Here is a 23,227-nt window from a genome sequence, read left to right as displayed (position 1 = left end):
AGAGGTTTTCTATGGCAGTGCTTTTCAATTCCAGTCCTCAAGCCTCACCAACAGGTCATGTTTTGAGGCTATCCCATACAAAGATCACCTGTGATAATACCTGATGCACTGAGTATAATTATATTACCTGTGAAATACTAAGGAAATACCCAAAACATGACCTGTTGGTGAGGCCTGAGGACTGGAATTGAGAAGCACTGTTCCATGGGGATTTGCTCCTGCTCTGGACAGTTCCTGACATGGACAGAGGTGGCAGCAGAGAGCACTGTGTCATACTGGAGAGAAAACACTTCCTGCAGGACATGCTGCAGCTGATAAATACTGGAAGACTGAAGATTTTTAAATAGAAGTACATTACAAACTTTTTGAAACCAGTTGATTTAAAAGAAAAATATTTTTTGCTGGATAACCCCTTTAAATCAACATAAATCCCATTTACAGGGGTTCTCTAGGTTTAGGGTCCTATTAGACTAAGCGATTTTTCCACAATTAAAGGTAAACGATCTCAAACGAACAACCTGAAATCGTTCACCCAATTACACGAATCGATAATTGTCACTTGCGATCGTTCTTGCGGTTGTCTTGTCCTTGCTGAACCTACGGGAGCGACCGTACGACGTGTTATTACACGGAACAATCTACGAACGATCAACGATGATTTTAAGTCCAGGTCTAAACAAGCGATCGTTAGTCATTTAATTACACAAAACTATTATCGCTTAATTCCAAACGAAATAACATTTTTTCAAATAATAATCATCCCGTGTAATAGGGCCCTTCAGAAAACATGGCCGCTTTCTTCCAGAAACAGCACCACTCTTGTCTTCAGTTTGGGTTCTGGGGTTTTGCAGCTCAGTTCCATTGAAGTGAATAGAGCTGAACTGTAATACCACAAACCACCTGAGGACTGGGGTGGCGCTGTTTTTGCAAGAAAGTAGCTTTTTTTTTGTAGCTTTGGAGACTTGTTGTACATTACAGAACCATATACCGTCCATGCCACCATGTTTGTGTTGGAGAATACTACAGTAATACACTACTTAGCATGGTACAGATGGATCCGGACAATACTGACAATATGACCATGTACATTTCATTGCAATATCGAGGGGAAGCTTCATATAACAGATGAACCCAATGCAAATGATCCTCAGTGAGTAATCCCCCCATCCCATCACTTATCATATAGACATGATTAATTAATAGTCACATGACCTGATGCATATTCATTTTAGGGCAAATCATCCAGCATATAATTAAACGGTATTAAATGTAGAACGCTGCTCATTCTGGTGTTTGTCATCATTTTTATGCAATCAGCGGATGACACGGAGATAAGGGGGAGCAGGGGCTGATGGGATGAGGGGGACCAGAACACATTTACATTGTTATATGGGTACAGGACTGGGGAAAAACAACCAATCGAGAAAAAGTTAATTGTAAAAAAAAAAAAATATTAATAAAATAAATAAATTTTGGCACAATCTGAACAAATAGAATTAATGCAATTGAAAATGGTGACCCAGGGCTGCACATTGTTATATGGGAATTATAGTGATGGCATTATAGAGGGAAATCCCATAGGACATATGCATATCATAAAGGGAAATCCCATAGGACATATTGACATCATAGAGGAAAATCCCATGGGACATATGGATATTATAGAAGGAAATGCCATAGGACATGTAGACATCATAGAGGGAAATCCCATAGGACATATGGATATCATAGAGAGAAATGTCATAGGACATATGGATACCATAAGGGGAAATCCCATAAGATATATGGACATCATAGAGGGAAATCCCATAGGACATGTGGATGTCATAGAGGGATTTCCAATGGCAATTTAAACGTTATAGAGGAGAGTCCATAGAACATATGGATATTAGTGAATAAATTATTTGGGGCATCTGGACATCATAGAGGGGCTAATAGGCTATAAGGATATAACTGGTCCAATTCTAATTCATATGGACATCACAGAGGAGGCTATAGGGCACCAGATACATATATTCATGCATGTAAACCCTTACTATGTCTTATATCATATGGGAACACATCTCATCATAAATACATAAAATATACATTACGGGCTGCTTTGCCGCGATGACAGAACTCTTTGACGACTTGTCCTATTGATTATAAATTAATGTAAGGGGCAAGTTATTCCATATAAACCCTTCGTAAAAGTTGGGATATTTTGTAAATACATAAGATTAATTATTTATATGAAGTGACTACTAGTACTATACTCAGCACCCCATATCCAGTAGCAGGTTAGATTAGTCTAACTCATATACAAAGGAGATTTCCGGCACTTGACCCCTACACACTGCTGGTCACAGTCTTCAAGTGTGAATATACTCCTCCTCGGAGCCGTACTATCGGAGGTGCTCTAACAAAACATGCAGTCCAATGGCATAAAAAAATTACCAGGAGATAGAAAGGTGGCACTCCCAGAGATAGCAAAAAAATATAGTCCTTTATTCCATCACCAAACAGGTTAAATGTAGCAGATGAAATGAATAGGTGACAGCTGTTTCGCACGTCACATGCTTTCTCTAGAGGGCTGAAAGAAAGCATGTGACGTGCGAAACAGCTGTCGCCTATTAATTTCATCTGCTGCATGTAACCTGTTTGGAGATAAAATAAAGAATATATTTTTTGCTATCTCGGTGAGTGCCACCTTTCTATCTCCTGAGAAGTTTTTATTAGATTAGTCTAACCTGCTGATAGTTCCCTTTTAAAGTGCCGGTACCACATTTACTCTTAAAGGACTGAAACTGAATTCACTCGTAAAGAGCCGGTACTGAATTGGCTCTATGAAGGCTGGTAAAGAATTCACTCTTAAAGAGCCGGTACTGAATTGGCTCTATGAGGGCTGGTACTGAATTCACTCTTAAAGGGCCGGTACTGAATTCACTCTTAAAGGGCCGGTACTGAATTTGTCCTCTTAATAGCTGGTACTGAATTACCTCTTAAAGGGCCAGTACTGAATTGACTTTTGAAGGACATGGTTATAGTTTCTCTTAAAGGGGCGCTCTGGAAGTCACTGTTCTTTTCAAGCCCTATCTATTTTCTAGTATCTAATTTTCATATAGAATTCAAAAACATCATCTGAAGACAAAAGAACTATGAAAACATGGCCGTAGTCTGGTGTCTCTGTCTACAATCTACAGCCGGACCCTCCGGTCACCTTATTAACAGTTGTTTTTACCACCCGGCACATATTAATGATAGTAGTAATTTGGTAATCCCGTAAGTGGTAATTTCTTGATTAATTCTGGCCGGCACACCTGTGAGGGAGAGACACGTCGGGGAACGCTAATGAATGGGACCCTTTTATCAATGAGCATATTCATGTCCGCCAGCCCCCCGAATGCAGCACTGTAAATAATAGTAGTGTTTTTGACACTTATGTTATGGCGGAGGCATTCAGAATCAGCTTAGCCCGCTGCAATAAAATCCACTTTGGAGGAGGGAAAGGATGAATACATCTTTTTTAAGAAACCCATATGTCGCCATTTCAGGAGCGTGGTACCTGCAACCGCTTTTACGGTCTATTTAAGAAAATATATGTCAGTGTGATGATGTTTTTCTAGCATATTAAGGGTTCCTTTAAATTTTATGCATGCATTTTGGGATCCCGTCAAAAATAGCATTTTCCTTTTTCTAAACAAAATTTAATGAGAAGAAACTCAAGTGTGAAATGTTATTCTGGCAGATCTCCTGGGTCCCGACACCTTCGACGCTTGTGCAAATGTGGTCAAAGATAGGTTTAGGAGTTGTTGGTGCAGCAGATTTTCAGACCGGGAGACATGTGATGTTTCTTTCATTTTTTATTTTTTTTTTGCATTTTTTTTTTAAAGTAATAAAAAAGAAAAAAAAATGGAATTTATATCGAGCAATAATTTAGAAAATTTTTTTTTACTCTAAGATGTTGTAAGGAATTTGTAAGTCAAACTTTTATTCACCCCAAAGAGTGGTGGCTAAAGGAAAGAGGGTGCTATGGAACCTGAGGGTCCGACTAATGGAGGGTACCTGCGTAAAGGATAGGACTCAGTTTCCAACCAATTCAGTAGAATATTCCTCAATTGATAGTATGCAACACTTGGTACACTTTCATTACATACTGAAATACTCTGTGCTGCTGGGCTAACCTGCTCTATGTTGAAAGTGTGTTACCTCATACTTGTTTCCATTACTAGGGTCCTATTCCACCGGACGATTATCGTTTTCATAATCGTTACCGATTAACGATCTCAAACGACCGCTATTGCGAAAGACCTGAAAACGTTCACTTGATTCCATGATTACTTATGATCGTAATTGCGATCGTTTTTTCTTCGCTATCTATTGTGAACGACCGAACGATGTCTTATTCAATGCGAACGATTTGCAAACGTTTTGCGAATGTGCAACGATAAAAATAGGTCCAGGTCTTAGAAAGCGATCAACGATTTCTCGTTCGGTCGTTAATCATTAACTACATTTCAACCGAACGATTATCGTTTAGATTCGAACGATTTAACGATAATCTGAACGATAATCGTCCGGTGGAATAGGGCCCTTAAAGGGGTTATCCAGTGCTACAAAAACATGGCCACTTTCTTACAGAGACAACACGACTCTTGTCTCCAGTCCAGGTGCGGTTTGGCTCTATTCACTGCAATGGAACTGAGCAGCAAACCCCCGCCCAAGCTGGAGACAAGAGAGGGGCTGTCTCTGGGAGAAAGTGGCCATGTTTTTGTAGCGCTGGATAATACCTTTAACTTTTCCCAGTGAGGGTATGTCCACACTACGGAATCCCGGTTGATAACCCGCCGCAGATTCCTCAGCTCTTCCCCGCTCGTGGCCGCGCAAATCTCCGCTGGTCCCACAGGCTTCATTCTATGGTTTATCAGATTCCGTCGTCCGCCCAAAGAATGAATCCGCTCAGTCTTCGGGCAGCTGGCAGAATCTGCCAAACCATAGAATGAAGCCTATGGCACCAGCGAAAATGCACGTAATCCGCGGTGGGTGATCAACTGGGATTCCATAGTGTGGACATACCCTTACATCTTATTAAAGGGGTATCCAGGTGATTTTTTTTTTCTTTCAAATGAACTGGTGTCAGAAAGTTATATAGATTTATAATTTACTCCTATTTAAAAATCTCAAGTCTTCAAGTACATATCAGCAACTGAAGTCCCGCAGGAAGTGATGTATTCTTTCCAGTCTGACACAGTGCCCTCTGCTGCCACCTCTGTCCATGTCAGGAACTGTCCAGAGCAGCAGCAAATCCCCATAGAAAACCTCTCCTGCTCTGGACAGTTCCTGACATGGACAGAGGTGGCAGCAGAGAGCGCTGTGTCAGACTGGAAAGAATACACCACTTCCTGCAGGGCATACAGCAGCTGATAAGTACTGGAAGGCTAAAGATATTTAAATAGAAGTATATTACAAATCAAAATAAGTTTCTGACACCAGTTGATTTAAAAGATTTTGTTTTGCCGGAGTACCCCTTTAATTGTCACTAACATAAAGGAGTATTCTAGTATTAGAATATTGTATGTAAATAAAACAGCCACCAAATCATAAATTATTTTCTAATATTGTGGCAGCTCCATAGACAATGAATGGAAGGGCAGGGCGCATGCACGATTCATAGGTCCCATCTGGCAGGGATTTTGGGTTCTCTGTACTAGAGATCTTAGGCAAACTTAATGGTCAGAAGACAAGACTGGAGACAAGAGCAGTGCTGTCTCTGGAAGAAAGTGGTAGCGTTGGATAACCGCTTTAGAGCAGGGATGGGGAACCTATGGCCCTCCAGCTGTTGCAAAACTCTGATACCCAATATGCCTGGACAGCCAAAGCTTTCCAGTAACCACCAATAGGTGGCACCAGAGAGAAAGCTCTTTTGCTTCTACAGGACAGCTAATTTACATAATTTTTTTTTCTCCCCTAAGAAGCATTCAAAAAGTCTCCTATGTCAGTTTGGTGGTCTCCTCAAGCAAACATGTTGCCCCCTCAAACCCAAACCTAAATTAGGAAAAAAAACCTATATTTAGAGGGGTACTCTACATTTCGTTCAAATCAACTGGTGTCAGAAAGTTATATCATACAGCAGCTGATAAGTGCTTGATAACTTGAGAATTTTAAATAGAAGTAAATTACAATTTTTTGACACCAGTTGATCTGAAAGGAGTGGGAAAAAATTGGAGTACCCCTTTTAGTTATTCTATAGGATTCTTAAAGGGGTTATTAAGCGCTACAAAAACATGGCCACTTTCTTCCAGAGACAGCCCCACTCTTGTCTCCAATTTGGGGGCAGGTTTTGTAACTCACTTCCATTGAAGTGAATAGAACTTAACTGCAAACCCCACCTGACCTGGAGACAAGAGCAGTGCATGTTTTTCGAAGCCCTTTAAGGAATTAGGTGCAGGAGTGAGTTCCCTTTAAGTCCTTTGCAGCTTTGCCAGTAACGGTATCGTGTAATTTTCTTCTACTTTCTCTCTCTTCCATTAGTTCAGGTAAATAAGAAAATGTAATGGTCCCATCATTAATCCTGAGCACAAAGTGAAGGTGACAGTGCTGGAAACATTATGTAAATGATTCATACGATTCCTGCATGTTTGGTTTTAATAGGTATCAGTGAGCCCTTCCATTAATAAAGCCTCTGTGCTCCAGTCTGTAACAGATCAGTGTCAGACTATGGGAAGTAATATATTCCACAGATACCAGGAAATGACAGTTTGGATTATTTTAAGCTTAATTAAAATGTGCAATTTTTTTTTTCCTTCTCTTAATTATCCCAAATTAATTAGAAATTACTCATAGGTAATCTCTGCTCTTACCAGTCACAGATTTAAGAGCCTGTGCCTTTACACCTTCTTCGCCTCCCGGTTCTGCCGCGCCGCGAGCACGCAAGCAGTAAATTGTGTTGTCAGTGCTAAGAAATAATATTGATGACTGTAAAATTAAAGTAAATTATGAGAAGGTAAACAAATGTAATTAACCGAGCTGGAGGGAGTCGCCAAAAGTATATGTTACCGCTTAAACATTTGGGAATGCGGAGAGGAGAAGAGCGCTTGTAATTTATTTTTTTATTTTTTTTCTTACCAGGGATCGTCTGCTAAGAATGGAAATGTTAGTCTGTGTCTTAAAGGGAAAGTATCAATTAATGTTCTAACTGATTATAAAAAGATCCTGGAACATAAGGGGCGGGTTACTATTGTAAAATACTCCGGTGCACTCTGCATTTGCACCAAATTTGCCATGTGTTTTGGACACTTTTCACACCTTGATCTGACAAGGGGGTGTGGCTTCACTGCGCTTTATTTAAAAAAGGGGGTGTGGCTTGAATTGTAACACTATGGGGGAGATTTATCAAACTGGTGTAAAGTAGCAACCAATCAGATTCCTACTTTCATTCCTCACAGACTCTTTGAAAAATAAAAGGTGGAATCTGATTCTGATCTGAATCCGACGTAAATGGACAAAACTTTACTACTGTCATGGATCTAGCACATTCTTAGGGTATTATTACATGGACCGATATTAACTGTAAACGAGCTCGTTTACTAGGCCTATTACACGGCCCGATAATCGTTTAACAAGGGCTGCATGGACATCGTTACCGATGTCCTTGCAGCCCTTGCTAAACTGGCATACATTACCTATACATGGTCCATGGCTCCTCTTGTGTTCTGCTTCTCCCTGGGTCCTGCGTGCTGCAGCTTTAGAGCGGCCTGACAGGCCGCTCAGCCAATCACTGGTCGCGGTGGTCCCGGCAGTGTACGGGACCTGGGGAGAAACACAGCGCAGGAGGAGCCCTGGGCCATGGATAGGTAATGTATTTACCTAGCTAATCGTCAGCCGCCAGCCGCGCACCGCTATTACACGTAGAGATGCGTGGTTGATGGCCGACAATTATAGCTCCAAACCTATATCAACGATCAGCTGATGACAACGATCATCAGCTGATCATTGTGTTTATTACACAGAACGATAATCGGCCGGATAGGATCGATTCGGCCGATTATTGTTCCATGTAATAGTACCCTTATACTGTCTAGTCTAAGCTTAAATTGTCTATGGCCTGGATTATTTTAATTAAACTTTAAAATTTTAAATGTATTATTTATTTTGACATTATGGGGGAAGCCATCTTGCCTGAATTGCGCATTTTGTATCCCAGCATGTATCTCTATTTAGTGGGTAAATATTTCATTGGTTGCTATGGGACAGTGAAGTGGACATGCTCTGTCACAGGGCAGGAAGAGGGAGGAGGAGTTGGGCTGTTAAAAGTCTGATTCTGAGTTATCTGACTCCAGTTCTCCTTAAAGGGGTGTTCTGGGGGGTGGAAAAGCATGATTTTTTTTATCAACTGGTGTCAGAAAGTTTTACAGATTTGTAAATTACTTCTATTTCAAAAGCTCAAGTTTTCCAGTACTTATCAGCTGCTGTATGTCCTGCAGGAAGTGGTGTATTCTTTCAAGTCTGACACAGTGCTCTCTGCTGCCACCTCTGTCCATGTCAGGAACTGTCCAGAGCGGGAGAGGTTTTCTATGGGGATTTGCTGATGCTCTGGACAGTTCCTGACATGGACAGAGGTGACAGCAGATAGCACTGTGTCAGACCGGAAAGAATGCACCACTTCCTGCAGGACATACAGCAGCTGATAAGTACTAGAAGACGAGAGATTAAAAAAAAATAGAAATAAATTACAAATCTGTATAACCAGTTGATTTAAAAATACATATATTCTCCCAGGTACCCTTCATTAGTTTGCACTGTCTCTTTACGACATTGGAGTTCTGCTTTCAACTTTAACTAAGGACAACATCTGTATTGAGTTTGTATGTTCTTCACCTGGAGATGAGGATTTCCTCTGTATTTTCTGGTTTCCATCAATCACTAACTTGCACAGGAGGTACCACCAATAGGTGTCAAGAGCCCGACTGTTTGAATTCTTCTGAACATTGATCCAGGGATTATTCTGATCGCTATAGGAGTCAGGAAGGAATTTTCCCCATGTGATGGGGCAATTGTCATCTGCCTCATAGGAGTTTTTGCCTTCCTCTGGATCAACACAGTAGGGTTTCTCTAGGTTGAACCCGATGGATTCTTCTCTTCCTCCAACCTTTTTAACTATGTTACTAAGCTAACTTGCATATTTTTCCTACGTGGGATTGCCAGTTGGACTCTATACACAGATTATGTCAATATGCAGCCCCCTCCCCCCCAAAAAGTAGTTGCCCATGTTTGCTGAGGAAAATTAGAGAAGAGCCTCATTGAGCACATAGAGAAATAATAGTGATCGGAACCTCTGTACAATATCCTGATAAGCAACAGGAATAACAATAACTTTAAAGAGGAAGACCGGGTAAAGTGTTGGGGAGGGGGAGGATAAAAGATATAAAGTGTTCTAAGGGACCTATTACACGAGATGATTATTGTGCGAAAAATCGTTATATGGTTCGAATTTAAACGATAATCGTTCTGTGTAATTGCAGGCAACGATCAGAATATCTTTCGTATGTCGTTGATCGTTGATTTAGATCTGAACCTAAAATTATCGATAATCGTTTGCTAATCGTTCGCTGTAATTCCACATTCATTCGCTGTAGTTCCGTGTTTGTTCACTAATCGCTCAGTGTAATTGCACATTGTTCATTGTTTTGCTGGGATCAGAAGGAATAAACGATCATTGTAACGATTGCAAAAGCGATCATAGTAACGATCGTAACTAACGACCATCGTTCTGTGTAATATGGTGAACGATTTAAGGACCACAAAATTTCAAAGCTCCTCCATATAATAGAAGGCAGAGACCTGATTGAGCCAATTATAGTTTCCCATGATCCATCAGGATATAGTTCTGTCCATCTAAAAACATTTCCAATATACTGTAGTTGTCATGGCTCCATTTAGACTCCAGTGTGATTACAGACTAATGGTCCGTTTACACGGAGCGATAATTCGCCCAATCGATTGTTTAACAATTTTGAAGCAATGATTTGGTTCTTATAACGATCAGCGTTTAGACGAATTAATCATTAGAAAAATCGTTATTGCAATCGTTTTAGAATTGCTCAAGCCCATCTTTCATATAGGGTGAATCTTTGAATGACTGTTTACACAAAGCGATCTACGAATTTTTAGCGAATGACCAACGACAATTTGAGAACATGTTGAAAGATCACAATGAACGATTTATCGCTCATCGCTTGATCATTCGCTGTGTTTACACAAGCCGATTATCACTCAAATGCGATCGTTATTGGGAAAATTCGAACAATAATCGTTCCGTGTAAACGCACCATAAAGGCCCTATTACATGGGCCGATTCAGAGAAGCAAGCGAGCGCTGGCCGTCACTCCCTGCTCACTGCCAGCACACACTACCGTCAGCGAGCGGGTAAGAGCCATCGTTAAAACTTCCGGGTAGCCCATAGAAGATAGTGGAGGTCTGCTGCCTCCTATTACATGGAGTAACGGCAGCAGATCGTTGCTATCTGCATCGTTGCTCTTTCAAAAGGTTGAAAGACAACGATCAGCTGACATCGTGCACGTAGGCTGATCGTTGCCTTTTATTACACAAAGCGATTATTGTCCGTATTGGTCGATACGGTCAAATACTGATCAGTGTAATTGGGGCCTTTAGACTATATATTGATCCATGATAGAAAGTGTTGGACCATTTCCACGGAGTAGAACTCACACTGTATTTGTTCTGCACAATATTCGTACTTAGTCGCCGAGATAAACAGGTTGACATCAGAGACACTAAAGAGCCATTACTATTAATATCTTCCCTGGTTTTCAGTGATCCCATAAATATCTTTTATGTCAGAAGGCGTCTGGGAGTGATGTATGATAGAATTCCCTCTACAGCTAATTAATAGGATCTCGTAAGAAAATACAGCCGTACCTATCAGATGATGAAAGTCTTTCAAAAAGTAAACCTGCTTCTCGGAGTCTATTTAAGGAAAAGACATTTTATCCTGTTTTATATCTGACTGTATACCCGCTAAGCACCAAATGCCCTAAAGTGACCAGAAATCCACCCATAGAACATACAGGGACAGGGCTATTCCGGTCACTGTCAGTAATATAAAGACACAAGGTTATACCACCGGTTACTGATTATTGGGGTACAGCAGCTGGGGCCACCAGTAATTGGCAATTCCTTTTTATACTTCTCATTCCCTTTATATAAAAAAGACTGGAAATGTATTCTTTGGGTAGAGGGTTATATTCTGTGATTTGCACATTGTAGCAAAGGGAGATCTGTACAAGGCAGTGACGTAATGGCCATGAGGACCAGGATAATGCCCCCACTTGTGTGTAAGCCCAGGTCATGGTCAGAGCAGGCTGTGGTAGTAGCTAGGCTCATAGTGGTAGTAGCTAGGCTCATGGTCAGGGCAGGCTGTGGTAGTAGCTAGGCTCATAGTGGTAGTAGCTAGGCTCATAGTGGTAGTAGCTAGGCTCACAGTGATAGTAGCTAGGCTCACAGCTAGGCTCATAGTGGTAGTAGCTAGGCTCATAGTGATAGTAGCTAGGCTCATAGTGGTAATAGCTAGGTCATAGCGACCATAATAAGATAGAAAGACAGATTGCACACCCCAACTTGATGACAACAGTGGAAACCGTGAAAAAGTTTGTTGCTAAACTACAACGACTGTGTCATTCAGGGGAGTCTAGAATGAGGGATCTGTAAATGAAAAGCTCTACTACTGTCTCCCCTGTCTATAAAATGTTTTCACAAAGCACTGTGGCACATCCAGGTGGTTTAAAGGAGAATTCTGGGCTGGGGTGATTTTTGGCAGAGTGTCGGGGTGGATAAAAGAAGTAACATTGTCTCACCTCCCCCGCTCCAGCACTGGTGCTGGTATCCCACAGTTCCGGTCTCCCAGTCCCAGGAGCCTCTGGGTCTAATAAGGAGGGACCTGGGATGTGACAGCCAGTCAGCGTCCGAGGTGGGACCCCATTATGGCCGCTGCCTGGCTGATTGGGATTGGCACCATCGTTGGAGCCGCGGAGGTGAGACCATGTTACTTCTTTCATCTTCCCCCTCCTCGGCCAAAAATCATCCCAGCCCAGAATTCTTATTTAAGTAAATTTGGGATGGGTCACAATAGGGTATTTGGGAACCTTACAGTAACACATGCACAATGGTATGTTTGGAGGATCGATACTGTGCACCAAAACCTCATCTAAACTGAGAAGCATGGCTGATGATTTTATAACATCCTAAAAGACAACAATCAGCAGATGATCGTTTCTTCGGCAGATCGTTGTCTTTATAACACAGGGCGATATCTGCCCGAATCGGCCTGATTGGGCAGATAATAGCCCTGTGTAATAAAGACAGCGATCAGCTGATGAGTTGATCATTGGAGGTAACCCTATCCATCTGCCTTCTTCTGGATCAACACGATAGGTGTAGTTAAGAAACAATCAACAGAACAAAAAAGAGCAAAGTAATTGAAATGTAAATATAAAGAAAAACTTTTTAAAAATTCTGTAACATAAGGTACCATAGAGCTAAACAATATTTCTTTTTTTTTACTCAACTATACTCAACAAGAAGAACCTCTCGAAAACCCTTGATTATATTTTTGCTGTTGCAGCGTATCGTTCAGGTTTACCGAGAAGAGGGAAGGAGAGCTCATGAATTCCTTTCCACTTGCACAAGAAGCCGCTGCCAAGACAGAGTGAACTTGGCCCGTGAATGGCTTACCTTGATAGTAGTTGATCTAATGTGTTTTTTGGCTAAAAACCCATCTTGCATGAAGAGTGAAAAAGGAAATAAATTATGTGGACGCTATGAATACATTGCATTTAGATGCGGCAGAAGGCACTCACAGCAGTTTAGGAATGAATACAAATGTACTTATGATCCATATAGAAATCATGTTCGGAGAAACAGGGGCAACAACATTAATGAAGTGGACTCGGGTAGGCGAGCGCCTCCTGAATGAGGTAAAAGCCTTGAAGCTTCTATGGTTGTTAGTTAAAATATACAAAAATAAAAACCTTGCTCAGATCTTTGTTGATTATTTCCCAGAATTCTTTGCAGCATTTAAATTAGAATACGAGAAGACGTCTTCTCCGCATCTCTCATTTCTCTACTGATCGTATTGGTTTGGTTTCCACCAAGGTAAGATTTTTCTGGATCATAGATGTAGAACAAAAAAAAATCTAGGCCCTGCCATAAGTTTGAGGATGAAGTCAGTTTTTGGGTGACGCAGCCACACTTGATTCTGAAGGCCGTCTTTTTTTTGCTTTTTACTAAAGACAAAACGGCCTTAGTGACGGAGCTTCAACTGCAGTTTCCCAGTGAGACACCTAGTGGCCAGATGTATAGCATTAAGAAGAGAAGTGAATTGCAAAGATGTAGTATATCACCCCTCCCTGCTGATTCAACATTATTTATTGGCAATGACAGTGCCCATTTATGGGTGGTAGCAATATGGAGGATAGATATGTTTCTTTTGTTTTATGACTTTAATTTTAAAATGTTTTGTTTAATTAAAAAACTGGAGTTTAATCTTCATTGTTAAAAATTTTAACATGTTAATTTCTTACTTAAAGGAGAAAGCTATTTTTTAAATAAGTGCTGGGGAGGATAAAAGATGGTGGCCGTGTACCGCCGCTCCAGTCCCTGGGTCCCTGGCTACTTCCTGGTCTGAGCCAGACCTGGGTTGCGAGGCTAGGGTCTGCTCATCAGATATGGCCTCTGACTTGTTGAGCGGACCAGGGACTGAAGAGATGCTATGTGGCCACCAGCACTGGAGCGGGGGAGGTAAGAGCTTGTTATTTCTTTTATCCTCCCCCTCCCTAGACTTCTCCTTTAAATGAAGTACCAAGTTCTTGTATCTCTTAACTACCCTGTGCACCTTTAATAATTGTTGGCCAAACAAATCCTCCAAGAACAAAAGTGCTGGGCTGCAAAAAATCCTTTTCTTCACCAAGATCATCTGTCGGCAGGGAGTGAGGAGGCCAGCAACAGGTTTGAGAGGCTTTAGTAAAACATGTATGGGCACATTTAGTTCTATTTTCACTCCAACTTTTTGCTCAATTTTCCAAAGGGAGAAAATTCAGTTCTGAAACATCAATAGTAACACATTATTCTATTATACTGGGCCAACTCGCCCTAAAAACATAGTTTCCACTCTTTCTATTATCACAGTGCTCCCTTTGTCCACCCTTCCTGGGCCGTGCATCGTAGTGCATGAAAGCGGGCTGTAAATCCATTTCTCTGCAGTAAATAAGGGAACAATCACAGAGAGTGCTTACGAAAGGAATCTGAAATTAGAAATTCAGCCTGGTTATAATTTATAGTAGCTAACGTCTTCTTGGAGATAGTCACTGCTGGGAGGTAAATGGTAGAAGAATGCGATGTGACACTGACATACTGTAATTACCGAATCACCATTCATTTATGCAAGACAGGAGATACAGCTGGGGAAGGTTGGCAATCCTTAAAAGAAAAGACCTAAGGAATGTGGATAATGGAGCTCAGTTCTGATTTGTTCTCGATTTAATTGTAGAATCCAAAAAATTTCAGACTTTTCTTTGATAAAAAAAATTCTCCTAATAGTTTTAGGAAATTTTTGAACTCTGGCTTCTTGAATCCAAAGGAGATGATTGAGAGGGTTCACCCTCCACCTATACAGACTATGTGAGATCCAATTATAATGACATGTTGTTATCTTTCAAGAAGATCTTATAGGTTATTTGGGAATCATAAGTAACAGAACTAATATTATAATCAAGAATTTGGATCCTCGAAACCAAAATCCAGTTGTGTAGGAGTGTGGCATCTAAGTCTTAGGTTTTTTAAAAAATTTTTTACATGTTATCCTCCATAAGGAAATGTGGAACTTTGTTATAGAAAAGCTTTAGGTTGCAGTTCCCATATAGTTCTGAAGTGATAGTTAGAGAGTTTTTAACCAGGCAGGTGAATGGTAGCCAGCCAAAACCGTCAGCAGAGGGGCAGTCATGGATCACTCATAAGGGATAAGAGTCAAATCAGGGACAAAGCCAAAATCAGGAACCAGAGAAGTAGCAGACAAGGAATCCACGGGGCTGAACGAGAGCAAGGTTGGGAAATAAATACAAGTTCAGAAACCAGAGAGGTACTACAAGAACCAGAACAGGAATCCATGGAGGTAAACAAGAACAAGGTCCGGTAACAAAGTCAAGGTTAGCAATAGTGTTGAGCGTGCATCGTGGTTCTCGGTCAAAGGTGGCCATGCACCTTCATTAACTGACAGCTGAACAATCATTTGTCCTCAGTTATATCTCCCGCCTGCCGCAGTATGTTATGCAATTTTTTCTTTCAAATTTTTGCATATTTTGTCCCTTGAAGCGAAGTTTAAATGAAATATACAAAAATTAGAACAAAAACATGCAATAGGTTTTTGCAAGACACATTAGAACTCTGGCAGTATGACAGAAATTGGCACATACCGCCAAAGTTCTAATGTGTCTTGCAGAAACCTATTACATTTTTTTTCTTCTAATTTTTGTATATTTTGTTTTAACATCCCTTCAAGGGAGGAAATATACTAAAATTAGAACAAACAAAAATGCAATAGGTCTACCAGACACCCTCTGCTCTGCCAGGCAGGGGGCACCTGGTTAAATGCTTAAAGGGAACCTGTCACCCGGCGTTGCGGCGCAGAGCCCACCCGATCCCCAGTGGAGCCCCGGATACTTACCCTTTGCTGCAAATCTCGCTCCTGGACCCGGTTCCCGGACGGAGATATATTGGCACCGGAAGCTGAGCACTCGCTGTATGCCAATTACCAGAGATGAATCCAATGCCCATAGAGAATGACTGGAGCCGTCATTCTCTATGGGCGTTGGACTCATCTCTGGAGCATGCGCGCACGGCTGCCAACGGCGATATCTCCGTTCAGGGGCCGGGTTCAGGAGCGAGACTTGCAGCAAAGGGTAAGTATCAGGGGCTGCACTGGGGGGTCGGGTGGGCTCGGCGCCGCAATGCCAGGTGACAGGTTCCCTTTAAATCTTCCATAGATTTCAGTGGTGTTCATTACTCGAGTTGAGCACTCGAGTATTGAAAAAGCATTTTAGTGCTCGCTCAACACTAAATAGCAACAGCAATAACATAAACAGGAATTCTAACCCTACTGTGACACTATCGGTAACTTGATAGATTTTGGTCAGTTGTTTCCAACTGATATATTTTCCAGATTTCAAAGTCTTAATTCTTCAGTGTTTTGTTCAGGGAAAGTTTTCTTCCTACACCAAATTAAAGCCATTTTCTTCAATTGTACTCACCGTGCAAGGTGTCTGCATCCAGGGTTCCCCATCAATCTGCATAGGGAGAGACTTGCTCGTCCTGTGAATAAAGACAAGAGACAACGTCAGTATAGATAATAACAAGAAGCTAAACAAGGCGTCTATTCACTGCTGGTTTCTATAAATTTGTATTTTTTTTTTTAGATGAATGGTTAAGACTTTCAATAACTTTTGGCCGATTGCTCTCGTCTTCCCAATACACATGAATGTTTCTATGTTTTCTATGAAAGGTTATCTCTTTAAAGGGGTTATTCAGCGCCAACTCTTGTCTCCAGGTCAGGTGTGGTTTGCAATTAAGCTCCATTTACTTCAATGGAACTGAGTTTCAAAACCCCACCCAAACTGGAGACATGAGTGGTGCAAAAGTGGCCATGTTTTTGTTGCGCTGGATAACCCCTTTAAGACCAAAGGGGTCATGCAATGAAAATCTACCACTGACTGTCAGGACTGTTGAGGCAAGGAAGCAGGGTCAGGTAGTGGGACCAGTTTAGGGCTCATTGTCTGTGTCCTTCTCTGTCTCTTCTCAGGCTCTACCCTGACTATACACGTCATACTGACAGCTTAACTGGTATTAGGTATGGGCTGTGCTGTGTGTTCTGAGATAAGAAAATGTCCCCTTCCCACATGTAACTAAATACAAGTAGGTATAGCTTCAGATGTAAAGAAAATTACTAGCCTATGAAACGAAAGAATGGGATGTTCTGATGGTCAGGTTCACTGCTGCGCTCTTGTCTTCGACTGTATCTCTGGATCACAGTGGGATACTCGGGGTGATCATTTAACTTTTGGCATGTCATCAGACATGTCAAAAGTTACTACAAATAACAGTACTGATATAAGACCTGGTCACTGGAAGTCATGATCACTGCGCAAAATTTTAGTGGCACCGCAGTGGGGTCAGATTCAACCCCAATTATACATTATGAGTTGATTTATTCACTCATTAATTTCACTATTCATACAAGATAAAATAACAACAATATAATCGTATATAGTAACAATAATCATAACTGTAATAATAATCCCACCTTATAACCACAGAGGAACATTGTGCAAGACGCCTTCCAGCACTTTTCAGTCCTGTGTAGATCTGTCCCATCTCCATTGCTCCTTCAAGGCCGACCACCTCCAACAACTGATCGCTGAGATCTAGAAAAAGAAATGCGCAACAATGATTTCACAATGCATTTATTCCCAGTCCCAGTGATCACTCACGGGTTTTTAAAGTGACAGTATCCTTTTAAAGTGAATCTGGCATCTAAACCCCTTGAGAACAGCTGGTATCGATTGGGAAGTCATAGCCATGTAATATAATAGCACAATTAATAAACAAAACTTTATCATTTACTACATTGACAAACTGGGTTCACTATAGGGAAGGCGGAGAGAGTTTCTTTGTGCAAGAAATTTGCAACTTTGTGTTTCCTGAAGTGGGTGGAGTTTACCAGGAGGGGTGTGGCCTGACACTAACCGATATATATATATATACTGTATTTACAAATAAGCCAGAAATGTCAATCAAGTTTGGTGTTAATCCACTGTTGCTCGGACAACTAAATGGAGTCATTGGGTTTGGGTGACCCTAAGTCTGAGGTCTATGGGCATCCTAAGGGGCTGTGAGGTCCATTGATGTCTACGTCTACTGTAATGGTCCATCCACCCCTGAAGCATTATTCTACAAGCTACAGATGAATTCTGTACTGCTCGTAATTTAGTCACATTCATCATAGAGGTAGACCATGCTAAAGAGAGGTTCCAACACAAAGTTGGGTGTATTCCTTCTTTATTGGTAAGAATCTGTGAAGGGAATCGTCCTCCTTCTTACCAAGCATTAAAAAACACATTGCTCTCTCTCTTCAAAAAACAGCGCCACACTTGTCCAAAGGTTGTGCATGGTACTGCAGCTCTCTCTTATTCATATCACTGGAGCCAGTCAGAGCCCATGGACAGGTGTGGTACCCCAAGTCCTGCTGGGGTGAAGTAGTGTCAGCCCCAAGTGGCCCCCATTCTAATCTTTTGCACCTCCGTTCTTCAGACTTCTACGACATTATATTCAGGACATGTTACAGCCACATGTAAACCCCTGCATCTGTTTCCTCTAATTCAGCACCCCAGAAAAAAAAAAAGGACTCCTTTATTAAAAGCAGCGATGGGCAGGAGGGGATTGCACCAGATGATGCTCTAAGCTCCGATTTGCAGACTATTTTTTTAAGGGAGAGCATTGTGGAGGATTTGTGAATGAGGGTTGTGCAGGGTTTCGCAGTCAATGAGTGGTTACAGTGTGTGGGAATGTTTTCACAGCTCTGTGTCTCTTCTGGCCTCTTCCATAAACGGAGCTACTTCACGTGTCTCCTCATATTAGTGCTCCGGGTAAACAAAGCGTGCTCTCATGAATGACGACTGATGTCAGCACATTGTGAATGGCGCACACAGTACATCTGACCCCGTGCACTCATTCTTGATCTTCGGATAAAAGTCACTAGGGAGATGGCCGGCCCACTTCCTTGTATCGTTTCAGCTGCTCTGGGAAATTAAATGAGTTGTCTCCGAGGATTTTTTTCTTTTCTTTTTAAGTATTTTTTAAGTATTTTAAAGTATTTTTTTCTTTTCCTTTATTTCCTTATTATTTATTAGTTATCAGAAGTTTACAGAAAGAATATAAATATTATATTAATAATCTACTATTTATTATTAATTGTATTTATTATTTATATAGTACATTGAATATAATAGAATTTATAAATAGTATTTTTTATTATTTAAATGAGATAAAATATTATATATATATATATATATTAATTCTTTTAATTACAATACACTTTGTATTCTCATATTTAACTATATAATTATATTATATTAGAATTTAACTATATAATTAGTTTATATAGTGGTTATATATATATACTGTATATATATATATATATATATATATATATATATATTATATATATTTATATATATATATATATATATATATATATATATATATATGCATAAACCAATTATATAGTTAAATAAAATACAGGAAATGTTTAAAATAATAGTATAATAATAAAAGCTAAATATATTCCACTATGGTACTTCTATTACCAATAATAAAGATAATAAGGCAAACAATAATGAGACTATATATAGAAGTTTCTGGAATGTTGAAGAAAAAATAATGGTATAAATAGGAAAAGTGATTATAATAAAAATGTTTCCTCCCTTTACTTCTAGCACACACATGATTATTGCTATTATTATTATTACCATATTCTGATCATTCTTGTTATCATTGATTATTATTATTGTTGTTAGTTATCTATTATTATTATTATTATAATTTTTTTTTTTTTTTTCATATAAATTACAGATGAGTGAACCTTGGACATGCTTGGGTTTAACCGGTTTCTTTAGGTTCAGACCCAAAATCATCAGGTGCCAACCGCGCATCGTTACGTGTAATAGCGATGCGCTGCCGACGGCTGATGACTATAGTGTAAAATAATAAATATTAACTCACCTTACCTCATTCCAGGGCGTCCTCGGAGACTTTTCCATAGCCCTGTGCAGCTCTGCTCTGGTCTTTGCAGTGACAGGCCGCAGCCACTTAGCCAGTCACCAGCCGTTCAGCCAATCACTGACCGCGGCCTGTCTTGGCCAGTGATTGGCCTGTCACTGCAATGACCGGAGAAGAGGCAGAGCTGCACACAGCGCAGAAGTCCAGAGCGGTAAGGTGAGTTAATATTTATTATGAAGACAAGTAGAAATACAACGTTAGTTGCCGTTGTATTTCTACTTGTCTTCAGCTGTACAGTGGACTTTGGTCTTTAGCAACGAGCACCGCCTGAGCGGCTATGTGTCATATGGAACGCTGGACTGTTGGAGTGTGTCGAATGTCGTAGTGCCTGCTTTCCTTCTACTGTTTGCATATTAATATTTATTATGTTACACTAAATGCAAGGTCTGCACGGACATCGCTAATGATGTCCGTGCAGCCCTTGCTGCCCGATAATCGGCCAAAGTAATAGTTCAGCAAACGAGCACCGATCTAGTGTGTAATAGGACTCTTATAGGTCCTTATATACAGTACACAGTTATACCTAAAAGCTCCATATGGCGGCACAGCAGGAAGAACTTCACCTGTTTGTGTGTTCTATACGAATTTGTTCACTCGGCTCTTCCATTAGCACAGAGCCTACAGCACAATCCCTAACTACAACTCCAACGAGCTCAAAAACGTAAAATCAGCTCACTCCTAAGGTATGATGGGAGTCACGTAAATATTAGCAATAAGTAATTATTTACAGTGACAGGGATTGCGCTCTAATTTATGCCGGCGGGCGCAGTATCCCTTTAACAACACATGGGAGAAAATTAAAAGCAGTCAGCTGTAAAAACTGATTTTTGATTAAAAGGGAAATTATGCATGGGTGACTAATCCGAAATCCTGGGATAGAGGGAGAATATTGAACGCCTCCGTTTAATGCACTTAACAATGAATATTATAACAATTTCTAAGTGAACAATGTAAACTCAATTTGATATAATACAAATATATGACGTTGTCCTCGCACACAGGCACATCTGTCATTGACAATGCACGCTCACTTCCAGCTGGACACTTTCATAATGAAATGAATCAATTTGTCTAAATTTTATGCAGATTTAAGTATCTGCCGTTGAGGCTCGAATGAAGGTTTTTGTGTTTTTTTTTTCTTGCTTTTTTTCCCCAGTGTGTAACTGAAGATATTTTGCCCTGCTGACAATTTACATGCAAATCAGCGTTTCTCCGGACAACTTTATAAAGACGCGAGGCTGACAAAGTTTCCGCGCCTAAAACAATGGCTGAAGTTTACATGTAAAGCTTATACTACAAGCCACTTGGATTTCGGAATGATTGTTAAAGGGGTATTCCAACTTAAAGGGATTTTCTGGACAAATTTTTCTCTTTACTGCTTACCCCTGCTTCCTATTCCCATCATATCCCATAGCTCCTGCTGTCACATCTTCTGGCCCATTCTGATAGAACATAACTAGGACCAGAAGTAGGGATGGTCCGAACCGAGTTCGGTAATGATTCCCGCTGTCTGCCCGCTCCGTGCAGCGGGCGGATCCAGCAGGAGGACCGCCTGGAAGACTGGGATACAGCCATAGCCATAGGCTGTATCCCAGTTTTCCAGGCGGTCCTCCCACTGTATCCACCGGCTCCACGGAATCTAATGCCGAACGTTCGGGTTCATACGAACCCAAACCTCGGAGGGTTCGGACCATCCCTAACCAGAAGGTCTCACAGCAGGGGCTGCTGGGAACTGATAGGGCAAGTAGGCACTAGTTTAGAGAGGCAGTAAGGCTGAGTTCACACTACGTTTTTGCAATCCGTTTTTAGAACAGACGCATGTGTGTGCATCCGTTTTGATACAATTTTTCCATTGACTTCCGTTATAAAAAAAAATGGATCAAAACGGATCTATTTTTATTTTTTTTTTTGACGGACACAAAAACGTAGTCGACCTCATTTTTGTGTCCGTAAAAAAAAACGGATCCGTTTTATAATAGGAGTTTTATAATGGAAGTAAATAGGAAAAACGGATGCACACAGTTTCATCCGTTTTTTTTCATCAGTTTTTCATCTGTTTTTTTGCAAATAAATGGATTGCAAAAACGTAGTGTGAACCCAGCCTAAGGGAAGTTTTTAAATTGTCCAGAACTAGGGATGGTCCGAACCGAGTTCAGTTCGGGTTTGTACGAACCCGAACCCTCGGTAAGGATTCCCGCTGTCTGCCCGCTACGTGCAACGGGCGGATCCAGCAGGAGGACCGCCTGGAAAACTGGGAAATAGCCATAGCCATAGGCTGTATCCCAGTTTTCCAGGCGTTCTTCCCGTTGTATCCACCCGCTGCACGGAGCGGGCAGACAGCGGGAATCTGCTGCCGAGCGTTCGGGTTCATACAAACTTTTCCCAAACTTTTGTTTGATTGGATTAGCTAGGCAGTTAACAGCTATTCCTCCAAATCGTCCATCTCCAAACACACATTTCCGGAGAAAACACATGTTTTCTAATCAACTAGTGACAGAAAGTTATAAAGATTAAAAATATCCAGTCTTCCTGGTACTTATCAGCTGCTGTATGTCCTGCAGGAAGTGATGTATTCTTTCCAGTCTGACATGGTGCTCTCTGCTGCCACCTCTGTCCATGCCAGGAACTGTCCAGAGCAGGAGAGGTTTTCTATGGGGATTTGCTACTGCTCTGGGCAGTTCTTGACATGGACAGAGGTGGCAGCAGAGAGCACGGTGTCAGACAGGAGAGAATACACCACTTCCTTCAAGACATACATCAGCTGAAAAGTACTGGAAGACTGTAAATATTTAATTTAATTTACAAACCTGTATAACTTTATGACACCAGTTGATTAAAATTATATATATATTTTTTTTCATTATTATAATTTTTTTTCTTTCTTTCTGCAGAGAACCCCTTTAAGTCATAAAACATGTTTCAAACAGTTTTTCGTTTTACCTAAATTGTCCATTTCCCCTGCGGTATCATTATTGGCTACAAAACGTCTTCTCCTGGAGTCCAATATTTTATATCATTGGCTTCATAATAAGCCCCCTTCCTACTGTACAGACCCCGGCTACTGTCCAAAATGCCCCCACTGACCATAAAATACCCAATTTATTTTCTAATTTCTAACTTAAAGAACTTAAAAAATGAGTATTAGCGGAGTGACAAGGGGGCCCGTCTCCGGCTGGGAGCGCTGAGCAGTCAGTCCGCAGCTGGTTCAGGTTCACCTCGTAAGGCTTAATGAACTATAATTAATCATGTGCTGAAAAGTCCCATAATATTTAGCAAGGAACCCAAACAAGATTCTTCTCTGTTTCTTTATTTTCCTTGCGGACTATTAATGCACATAAAACGGACC

The 23,227-nt window shown here is 40.8% G+C and overlaps 1 protein-coding gene across 1 annotated transcript in view; it reads right to left on the bottom strand.

Moving 5' to 3' along the window:
• LOC138783965 (diacylglycerol kinase beta-like) overlaps positions 1-23,227 on the bottom strand; it is a 49,754-nt gene that overhangs the window by 12,648 nt on the left and 13,879 nt on the right. Inside the window, exons 2-3 of the mRNA XM_069959339.1 lie at positions 17,348-17,468; positions 16,299-16,359 (exon numbers count right to left, since the gene is read on the bottom strand). Coding sequence (XP_069815440.1) covers positions 16,299-16,359; positions 17,348-17,424 — 138 coding nt within the window. The 5' untranslated portion in view covers positions 17,425-17,468. The remainder of the gene's footprint in view (positions 1-16,298; positions 16,360-17,347; positions 17,469-23,227) is intronic.

This window comes from Dendropsophus ebraccatus, chromosome 2 (assembly GCF_027789765.1).
Source record: "Dendropsophus ebraccatus isolate aDenEbr1 chromosome 2, aDenEbr1.pat, whole genome shotgun sequence".
NCBI lineage: Eukaryota > Metazoa > Chordata > Amphibia > Anura > Hylidae > Dendropsophus > Dendropsophus ebraccatus.
Note: the sequence above shows the minus strand (reverse complement) of the source record. Positions and strands in the feature narration are given on the sequence as shown.